Here is an 11,052-nt window from a genome sequence, read left to right as displayed (position 1 = left end):
ATCGATCGATTGGCAGGCACAGAGAATTTTGGGGCATGGACAGCAGAATTTGCCAAGGGCTTAGCTGCTTATACAGCAACCTAGGTGGACCACATCAGGGTTAGGTAGCTATCCAAGAGACAAGGCTATCCAGCCCAAAAGAAGTGTCAGGAAACACTGGCAAGGTCTGAGTTCAGATCCTGCCCCCAGACACGGCCTTCCGATGGGTTTCTCCCACAAGGGATGATCAGTTGCTTCCGATCTAGCCAGGGGATCGATTACAGATGAAAAGATAGCCTGAAGGGTATGTTGATGCAGAAATCCTGTATGGGATGTGAGAAGGTAACTTTGACATTTTTTTGCACTTTTAAGAGTGGACTTCAACTCCCAGAATTTCCCTGCCAGCATGCTTTAAGATGGGTGGACTTCAACTCCCACAATTCCCCAGTCAACTTGCTTTAAGGTGAGTGGACTTCAATTCCCTAAAAATAATGAAAGAATTGTCCAGAAATTTGATATTAGCTGAAAGGTGGTACTAAAATCTGCAGGATTTTCTCACAAACCAACATTCAATACAGCCAGAAAGTCAAAGAGAAAAGCAGAAGAAAAAAAGATCCAGAGTTGGGAGAGTTTGATGTCCAGGCTCTGAAGCCAAGATCATGGTAGTTTCCAAAACAAACAGCATTCAGAAGACATGTTTTACCCAGAACTCCATTTATCTTTTTCTGAACTTGTACAGTCTGTTAATCCTAACCAACAAGTCCTTTGGCACGCAAAGCAGCCACAAAACCTGCAAACCCCCAAACCAGGCTCAAAACTAACCCAGATCTACACATTTGGCAAACCCAAATACGACCTGGTTGTGTGAACTAGGCTAGGGAAACAGCAGGATCGCGAGACTGTCGTTTAAAGGCTGAAACAGCCAGCATGGAAGTTTATGAAGGATGCCAAGTTTTTAATTTCTTTCATTCCTGACAGAACTGGCTGAGGCCGATGGGGTTTGTAGTTCTGAAAAACCCCTTTTTGAGAACATGGCCTCAGAGGAAGGAATGCTAGCTGGCTCCATTCAGCGTATTGCTTATTTTCATTTCTTCCTCCAATTAAAAAAAATGAGATTTATTTATTTTTTTTGCCCCGAAACAAGCCAGTACTTGTCCTCACATAAGTGGAAATCCCCCAAATTGGGTCTAAAATTATCCAAGTCTCGCTTGAAAGACCGGCAAAGAGGAACCATCAATGGTGGCTTTGTGTGGCAACGTCGTGTGGCCGGAAGGAGGCAGAGGTGTAGTTGGAAGGCAGAACGGGAGACGCTTGCGAAGGTTGCTAGTGGATGCAGACCAGCTGAGGAGCTCCAGAGAAGGAACAAGGAGGGCCCAGGGGCCACAGAAGGTGCCTTGCAACTTGGCTTTGTGTGGTTGTGTGGTTGTACAGAACACACAACGCACAAACTGTCCCTGTGGGGGGCGGGAAAAACCTTTGGAGAAGTTCAGAAGAGAAGAATCAAGGAACCAAGTCATCATCAGGCAGTGGGCAGAAGAACATTTTTTGGGGGAGAACTTCAGAACTTGGTCCCCAACTCTGGCTGGGAAGAGTCGAGAATTCGGGTCACCAAACGGTGGACTGAAGCAACGTTGGGAGAACTTGAGAAGGTTCCTGTCGGAAAGAGTCAAGGAATCCGGTGAACAGGCGGTGGATAGACAAACGGTTTGGAGAACTTCAGAAAGTTTCCACCAAGATGAGATGAAGAACAAGGTTGTGGACAACCTCAGTCGGAACTCGGAAGGAACGACAAAGCACTGATACGATCTCCAAAAGGGATCTAAATTGATCCTGGGGCTTTGGAAGGACTTGGAGGGGGGGACGACCTGGCACCCCTAAGGCCCAAGGGGGACCTGGCACCCCCCTAAGCATGTTCTTCTCTGTCCTGCTAATGGCCTTATGGATCCTTGGCCCGCGCATGACAGATTCCGCGTTTTCCATGTGCCAGGATTTGGATTTTGAAGCGGCACGGGCCAGAAGGATTCAGGCCGTCCGGGGCCAGATTCTTAGCAAGCTGCAGCTGGAGACACCCCCCAAGGAAGAAGGGGTCCCCCACCCTTTGCCCCACGAGGTGATGCTTCTCTACAACAGCACGCGGGAGCCGGTGAGGCGGATGGTGGCCTGCGAGAGACGGCGTAGCACCGCCCTGCACGGAGGCGAGGGATATTATGCCAAAGAAGTCCGGCGAGTGGAGATGTTGGCTTTCGGACACGCTGACAGTAAGAGTGGGGTCATACTTGCAACACCAATAAATTGAAGATTATAATTGAATAAAAATCGCTCACTGAGTTTCTCACCCCACAGATTCCATCCCTGGCCCCTTCTCTACCCCCTTCTTCCGATTTCTGCACTTTGGGATCTCCGTGGCACACCCCAACTTCAGCAACCTCATCCAAGCTGAGCTGAGGATCTACAAGATCCCGAATCCTGGATCCCACGCCACCGAACAGCATGTGGAGCTCTCTCAGGTGAGGAGACTGTGGAAGCCTGCGGCTACCGATTGATGTACAGTATTGATGTTAAATCTCCTGTTGGGGATATTAGGCTCAGAAACTGACTAGGACAGCTGGCTGTGGAGCTTAAAATAATAATAATTTTTTTAAAAAAACCCAGCAAGGCTAGCAAATATGTTTAAAAACACATCCGCCAAATATTGGAAGTGTAACCAGATACCAGGTTCGTACCACCATATGCAGTGGACTTGAAAAGTGAAAAGACATAGATAGTTAGAGAAAATGATAAAACAACCTATAGATTTAAAGCCAGAAATATGTTTTCTTAGGTATTTTGCCAAAAATATATAATAAAGTGAATGTATATTTAATATTACCTGTTTTGATGGCAGAGAGAATTGTATTTGCACCATATTGGGAAAAAAATGAGGAAGCTCTTTCAGATGAAAATATAATCCAAAAAAAATATTACATTGAGTGGAAATGGATAGGTTAACCTTAAAGATAAAGGTTAAAGAAGACACAGAATACTTTTTAACTTGGGTTTTGTTTTACCAACGGTTAGATAATAAAAATAGAAAGTTGGAAGAATGCTATTATATACAAGTAAAAAAATATTATTATTACTATTATTATGTATATATAAAATGACCCAGATCATACGCTGTGTATCATCAAATCTATAAAAGCGAAACACCACTCACGCATCAACACAAAATCTCCAGAACCGTAAAGCCTACAAACTTGAAATTTGGTACCTATGTTCCTCTTGGCTTCTAGGGGCTCACTAAGAAAGGATTTTTCCAAATGACCCTCAGAGCATTGAAATCTCTTCCAAATGCAAAACACAAGCAGAGGAGTTTCAGTTTCAGTTTCACAGCAGCCCCAAGCAGCTTTAGTCCAGAACAGTTGAGCTAAGCCACATCCAGGCTCCTTGCTGTCTCCTTCTTGCTCACACAGCAAAGACTCTTTCAGTTTCCAAACAGTCCTCATTTCTTTCACACACAGACAGGATGCTAGCCTGAGGAATACCGATGGATGCTGGTAGGCGGAGGCAGAATTTCCCCCCTTATTTTCCTCCCCCAAAACTAAGCCCGATCACATAGTTTCATAGTGAACCATAGGTAGTACTTAAAGAAAAATGTATAAATAAAAGTAAAAAAAATTAAGAAATAAGAAATAATAACTCTCTCATCTCTAGGTGAGGCCAACGAGGGAGCCTTCTGCCCAGACCCAGCGTTACGTGGGAAGCCGAATTTTATTCCCCAGGCATCGGGCCGAGTGGGTGTGGTTTGATGTCACCGAGAGCGTCCGTCGGTGGCTGAGGAACAGAGGTAAGAAAGCTGGAAGACAGTAACAACGATCAGCGAAAATTGTATTTGCCCAAGGCTGGAAAAATGAGGAAACTCTTACAGATGAAAATATAATTTAAATATATATATATATCTATAAATAGATAGATAGATAGATAGATAGATAGATAGATAGATAGATAGATAGATGATAGATAGATAGATAGATAGATAGATAGATAGATAGATAGATAGATAGATAGATAGATGATAGATAAATGATATGGATGGATGGATGGATGGATAAATAGGTAGGTAGGTAGGTAGGTAGGTAGGTAGGTAGGTAGGTAGGTAGGTAGATGATATAGATGGATGGATGGATGGATGGATGGATGGATGGATGGATGGATAGATAGATAGATAGATAGATAGATAGATAGATAGATGATAGATAGATAGATAGATCGTGGCAGAAATGGATAGGTAAACAGTGAAAATAAAGGATAAAGAAGATGCAGGATATATTTTTTTAACATGGTATTTGTTTTACCAATGGTTAGATAACAGAGGTAGAAGTTAAAAGTTGGAAGAATACCACTATGTACAAGTAAATAAGATTACTACTATTACTGTGTGGAAGTAAATTGACCCAGATAATGCACACTGTTTACTAAGCACTTATGTATGTTAAAGAAAAATGTATAAATCAAATATATATTAACAACAACAAAAAGGATTCTCAAAAGAACAAATAGTCCTTGACGTACGACCATTTCTTTAGCAACAGTGGCACTGAAAAAAACAGGCTTATGACCAGTCCTTGCATTTACGACCGTTGCATGGTCAGGAGATCAAAATTCAGAGGCTTTGGCCACTAGCATGTATCACTGATGGTTGCAGCAATCTGGGGTCATGTGGCATTTGTGGCCTTCCTGGCCGGTGTCCGATAATCAAAATCCATGGGGGCGGGGGGAGGAGCTGGCTTCGCTTAATGGCCACATGATTCACTTAATGACTGCGGTGGTTTACTTAACATTCGTGGTGGAAAAATGGTCATAAAACCAGGCACGGCTCACCAAACAGCCCCCTTGCTCAGCAACGGGAATTGTGGCCCCATTGCTAGTTGTAAAATTGAGGACTCAAAAAGAACCAAAGATAGGGGGGAAAAGTCATTTTTCTCTTGTGACTTTTGCTGTGTTTGTTCATCAGGGAAGAAACTCAGTTTCAAACTGGAATTGCATTGTCCCTGTTGCAGTTCCACTCCGGCTTGGAACACAATTAACTCCCAGCACAGTGAGCCACTGGAAACTCTTTTTGCAGGTATGTGTGGCTTGCTAATATAGATATATATTGTTTTACACAGAATAACAGAGGGTAGTCCTCAACGTGCAACAACCATTGAGACCAAAACTTATGTTGCCAAGGGAGAAAGGAGGAGGAGGAGGAGGAGGAGGAAGAGGAGGAGGATGGTGGAGTCCTTGGGGCTCTCTGAGCTTGATGGTTTTCTTGCAGACATTTCTTGACCCAACTAGGTAACATCCTCAGTACTTCTTCTCCTATCTCCTTCTCCTCCCCTCCCTCCTCACCCACCATCACTTCTTCTATTTCTTCTCCTTCTACATCTCTCCTCCTCATCCACCATCCGTTCTTCTTCTTCTTCTTCTTCTTCTTCTTCTTCTTCTTCTTCTTCTTCTTCTTCTTCTTCTTCTTCTTCTTCTTCTTCTTCTTCTTCTTCTTCTTCTTCTTCTTCTTCTTCTTCTTCTTCTTCTTCTTCTTCTCCTCCTCCTCCTCCTCCTCCTCCTCCTCCTCCTCCTCCTCCTCCTCCTCCTCCTCCTCCTCCTCCTCCTATTCCCTCCTCCTCTCCATAAACCACACTCTCTTCTAGCCCTAATGATGTTACCAAGTTGGGTCTTGAAACGTCTGCAAGAAAGCCACCCAGTGGCACACTCTAACTGGTAATTGTGGGGGAAACTTTTTTTTTGAAATGCTTGAATTGAGATTGAACTTTTGGAATGATGAAATAAGAATACGCGATGAAATTGCAAACTTGATAGAGAAAAGCATAAAGTATAAGGAATATGAAGCTATGAGAGTTATTTAAAGTTTAAGGAAAGATAAATCAGTGAATTGAAAATATATATATAAAATAAGCGGGAGGAAAGTATTTGACAACAATGATAGAAAATATGTAAAGTAATGGTAAGATATGCAATGAAACGTGAAAGATTGATATGAAATTAAAGTCATGTTTGTATGCAAATGTGATAAGCTGGAATCATGCTATTCACTGAAAAAAGATGTTTTTAATATGTGGAAAACTGAAATAAAAATTTATTTTAAAAAAAGAAAGAAAGAAAGCCACCCAGCTCAGAGAGCACCCAGGACCACTCCAAGTAGAAATAAGTCGTGTTTTCTCCCTTGTCCACCTGGTCCATGAGGATCTGTTAGTCCAACCTCTTTGCCACTACTCCTCCATAGTTGTGGAGTGTGAGTTGTGGTTCAGTGCATTTTATTTATTTATTTATTTATTTGATTTGCCAATTGTTTACAAGATAATAAGTATAAGCGTATACATAGTTTTGAATACATGAAATGGGTACATATAAGAAAAATAAAAGAATAAGAGAAACAATAGGTCTGGATGACAACCTCATCAAGGAAGTGTGGAAAGGTCTGGTAGACCTCAAGGAGCCTGGGGTCTAGACTACACAGGTAGAGTCCCCACACTCTGATGCTTATCCTGCAATCAAGGTGCGGCTAAGCCAGCTGGACCTTGTGTTGCTCCAGTTAAGTGAAGTATTCATTGACGTAGGACTGGCAGCTAACACCCCCAGCTGCCCCAGGTAAGATACACGGTGGTAGCGGTTGTTTTTGCAAAACATCCAGCAGAGTGGTGAACTCTGAAATCGCTCTAGGGCACGAATTCCAAAAATTGCACAATCCCACCGGATTGGCAAAAAAACCAGGACCCGGATATTGGTGTGTTGGTAGTCCTTGACTTACAACCTGTCATGCCCCTGTTGGAATCTGATTCCGAGGGGGAGGTCGAACAGCTGACAGGGAGTGGGAGTGTGGCTCCAGTGGTTGTGGAAGAAACTGGGGAAGGACACAGTCCAGCTGGGCATTCAGAGGAAGACCCAGGCCCACCCCTCTTCATCCTAGGGCATGCAGGGAGGAATGCATAAGGGAACAACATGGATTACGGGGGAGAAAAGGGCCCTGATTCCCTTCATTAGCTGCAGCTGGGAAAACAGGATAAAAGGGTGTTTGCACACAGCAGCTTGCTGGAAGCAAAGCGTGCATTATCTCTGTTTGTCGTGTCCTATCTGGGTTCTGGCTCCTCGCACCTTGCTGTATGTGTTTCATTATCTTTTGTGTTCTGCAATTCCTTATCCTGCCCTGTCTCGCTAATTGCTGCAGCGTGGTTTGTGTTGGTTTTTATTTATAATTTATATGTACTTTGGGGTCAGACGGAATTTCTTCCCTTTAAAAACCGTTCTTGGGAGAGTTTTTTTCTCCAGCCGATGATAACTGGACATTGGAGACCAAGTTGGAGGAATTAAAAGGACTTTACCTACTTTTGTGACTTTTGTTGCTTTTGTGTCACATCTCTTTGAGTCAGCACACAACCATTTGTTTAGTGACTGTTCAAAGTTGCAATGGCACTGAAAAAAGCAGACTTGTGACCATTTTTCACACTTACCACCATGGCACCATCCTCACCTGATCAAAATTCAGCCGCTTGGGCAACTAAAGTTGCATTTATGACAGTTGCAGCGTCCCGGGGGGCGGCGGGGTATGTGTGTCACGTGATTCCTCCTTTTGCGACCTTCTTCTAAGCAAAGTCGAGAGGAAAGCCAGAGTTGTTAAAAAGAATCACTGCAGTTGTTTAAGTTAGCCACCCGGTCATTAAGTGAATCTGGCTTCCCCATCGACTTTGCTTGTTGGAAGGTCACAAAAGGGGATCGTGGGATCTTGGGATGCTGAAACCGTCATAAGTACAAGTCAGTGGCCAAGCACCTGAATTTTGATCACGTATGGAAGATGCAACGGTCGTAAACATGAAAAACAGTGATATGTCGCTTTTTACGGTGCCGTTGTAACCTCAAACAGTCAGTAAACGAATGGTGGTAAGTTGAGGAATGCCTGTATAACAGAGGTGGTTTTCAGCCGGTTCGGACCGGTTCTAGAGAACCGGTAGCAGAAATTTTGAGTAGTTTGGAGAACTGGCCAATGCCACCTCTGACTGGCCCCGCCCCCATCTATTCTCCGCCTCCCAAGCCCCAGCTGATTGGCTGGGTCTTCTTTGGTTGCCCTGCACAGGAGAACAGAGCTGGAAAGCAGGTCAGTGGCGTGGGGAAGGAATGCGGATTTTGCAGTAACCTTCCTCTGCCACACCCACCATGCCACGCCCACCAAGCCACACCCACAGAACCGGTAGTAAAAAATATTTGAATCCCACCACTGCCGTATATTGCTCTACCTTGTGCCGGTGAGTTCCACTGATTTAACACCATGTGATTTGACTCCTGGAATAATAATTCTCGTTTCATGCAGGAATCCGGATAAAGACTGCTGCCTTCACCCACTATATATAGATTTTCGGAAGGATCTGAAGTGGAAATGGATCCACCAGCCCAAAGGATACAAAGCGAATTTCTGTGCTGGCAGCTGCCAATATAGTCTAACTACCAACATGCATCATAACATGGTGAGAATCAGACTACAGTGTTGGGGGATTCTGGGAGTTGAAGTCCACCCATCTTAAAGCATGCAGGCTGGGGGATTGTGGGAGTAGAAACCCACAAGCTTTAAAGATGCCAAGTTTGGAAACCACCTATTTTAAAAGAACCTTTCAAAAAAAAAAAAAAGAAATTAACTGACTCCCCGGTTTTAAAACCATTTGAAAGCCTCTGTTTTCAAAGAACCTTTCAAAACAGAGATTTTCAAATGTTTTTTTCAGTAAAAAAAAAAAATAGTCCCTGGACTTTGAATCCAGATGTAAAACCCTAGAGATAAAAATTGGCTGCATTCAAATTTTTTGCCTTTTTAGGCCGTTGGGGGAACTTGGTTGGCAAATTCCTATTTGGAAAAATAGGGGGAGAATTTTTTTTTAAAAAAGATTGATGTATATTTCAGGAGGACTTTTTAATCTGGGGGTAGATGAGGGGTGATTTAAAGGGGCTCTGAAACCAATGACGGGCTGTACTGGAATTTGGTGGGGGGAGATAATTTGGTGCCTGATGCTTTTCTTCTTCACCCCTTTTTCTGCAGGTGCTTCCCCTGTACAGCAAACTGAACCCCGAAGGCTCGGCCGCTCCTTGTTGCGTTGCCCGCAAACTAGAACCTTTGACCATCCTTTATTACGTCGGCCGCCAGCCCAAAGTCCAGCAGCTGAGCAACATGATTGTGAAATCCTGCCGTTGCCGTTAAAATGGGGTGTGTGTGTGTGAGTGTATGTGTGTGACTGGCAAGGAGCCCCCCCTTTCATTTTCCTCAGAAAAAAATCATCCCAGAAGAATCCCAATTTTCCCCTCTTTGCCACCAGACTTGAAATTCTAGACCTAGAAAACCTTGAATTACGCCGCCTTCGGTCCGATCTAAGTATGGTATATAAAATCATACATTGCAATGTCCTACCTGTCAATGAATACTTCAGCTTCAACCATAACAACACAAGAGCGCACAATAGATACAAACTCAAGGTTAACCGCGCCAAACTTGATTGCAGGAAATACGACTTCAGCAACAGAGTGGTCAATGTCTGGAATACTCTACCTGACTCTGTGGTTTCTTCCCCAAACCCCAAAAACTTTAACCTTAGACTGTCTACTATTGACCTCACCCCTTTCCTAAGAGGTCTGTAGTGGGCGGGCATAAGCGCACCAATGTGCCTACCGTCCCTGTCCTATTGTTTCTTTTAGTTTTCTTATATGTACCCATTTCATGTATTCTTAACTATGTATATACTTATACCTATTCTCTTGTAAGCAACTGACAAATCAAATAAATAAATAAAATCAGGAAAACTTTTCCTTCGAGGGCAGAAAAAACTTTCTACCGCAAAGAGCCCAAGAGTCTAGTCCTCGTTGTCGAGAAAATTCATCTTCCAGAGCTGAGTGATTGGGGCATGAGATTGGCCCTCTGCCCATGATCAGAGGCATTTTTCCTTTTGTGGTATGGAATCGGCAATCCTGGCAGGTGGGTTCTGGGCCAGTTTGCCCCCCAAGACTTAACAGATACAGATAATCAGAGTTGGAAGGGACCTTGTAGGTCATCTAGACCAACCCCCCGCCCAAGCGGGAGACCCTACACCATTTCTGACAAATGGCAGTCCAATCTCTTCTTGAAAGCCTCAACTGATGGCGCTCCCACCACTTCCGAGGGAAAGCTGTTCCATTGGTTGATTGTTCTCACTGTCAGAAAGTTTCTCCTTATTTCCAGGTTGAAAAATCTCTCCTTGTTCAGTTTCCATCCATTATTCCTTGTCTGGCCTACAGGAGCTTGACCCCTTCCTCCTCTCTGGGGCAGCCCCTCAAAGACTTGCTTTAAAATATCTGAATTGGGGGTGCTGCCAGTGGTGGATTCTTTGAGGAGGAAAATCTCAGGCCATTTTTGAGGCTCGGCCATACCAAAACGGAGCCAGCTGAAGGATGAATAAAATGCAAAGAAGCTACGGTGCATTGCCAGAAACAGCCCCTCTGCCAGGCAATGCCCACGTGGTTTGATTGGCAATGTGAATGTAGGGAGAGAAAAGGGGTTGTGTGTTTCAGACGGGTGTTGGGGGGCAGCAAGGAAAAAAGGAAAGGCAAAGGGGAATATTTGTAGCTCAGGGTTGAAATGAAGGGTGTCTCTGAACTGGGTGGTTTTCTTGCAGACGTTTCATGACCCAACTAGGCAACACCATCAGTGCTAGAAGGGACTTTGTTTTGGGGGGAGGAGCGGGCGGGGGAAGAAGAAGAGGAGGAGGAGAAAGAGAAAGGGAAAGAGAAAAAGGACTGTGGGATCTTTGGTGCTCTCTTGAGCTTGGTTGTTTTCTTGCAGACCTTTCAAGACCCAACTAGGTAACATCATCAGTACTAGAAGGGAGTTGGGAGGAGGAGGAGGAGGAGGAAAGCCCACCCATCTTAAAGCCTGCTGACTGCGGAATCCTGGGAGTTGAAGTCCACCCAACTCTGAGTGGCCAAGCTTGAGAAACGCTTGGATAAAACAGCGAGACTTTCATTGACAAAAGAGAGAACATTCTGGGTTTTTGTTTTGTTTTTTAAAAAAGCTAAATTTACTTTGTT

At 44.0% G+C, this 11,052-nt stretch overlaps 1 protein-coding gene across 1 annotated transcript; it reads left to right on the top strand.

The window, feature by feature from the left end:
* The first annotated feature begins 1,839 nt into the window (after window positions 1-1,839).
* On the top strand, window positions 1,840-9,312 carry LOC148129513 (transforming growth factor beta-2 proprotein-like). The gene is made up of 8 exons (XM_087943714.1): window positions 1,840-2,237; window positions 2,323-2,486; window positions 3,673-3,805; window positions 4,973-5,083; window positions 6,399-6,439; window positions 6,515-6,606; window positions 8,321-8,474; window positions 9,038-9,312. Exons 1-8 carry the CDS (start codon window positions 1,889-1,891, stop codon window positions 9,194-9,196), a joined length of 1,203 nt encoding a protein of 400 aa, XP_087799840.1. The 5' UTR covers window positions 1,840-1,888; the 3' UTR covers window positions 9,197-9,312.
* Window positions 9,313-11,052: the final 1,740 nt, after the last annotated feature.

The sequence above is a fragment of the Notechis scutatus genome, chromosome 14, assembly GCF_049901735.1.
Source record: "Notechis scutatus isolate UNSWTSFEM ecotype Mainland chromosome 14, rNotScu1.2, whole genome shotgun sequence".
NCBI lineage: Eukaryota > Metazoa > Chordata > Lepidosauria > Squamata > Elapidae > Notechis > Notechis scutatus.
Note: the sequence above shows the minus strand (reverse complement) of the source record. Positions and strands in the feature narration are given on the sequence as shown.

Bases quoted from the DNA above. Each gene is read 5' to 3' on its own strand.
- LOC148129513 (XM_087943714.1), top strand. From the start codon at position 1,889: ATGTTCTTCTCTGTCCTGCTAATGGCCTTATGGATCCTTGGCCCGCGC. The intron at 2,487-3,672 runs GTGAGGAGACTG...TCTCATCTCTAG, and splicing joins AGCATGTGGAGCTCTCTCAG to GTGAGGCCAACGAGGGAGCC. The intron at 3,806-4,972 runs GTAAGAAAGCTG...TTTGTTCATCAG, and splicing joins TCGGTGGCTGAGGAACAGAG to GGAAGAAACTCAGTTTCAAA.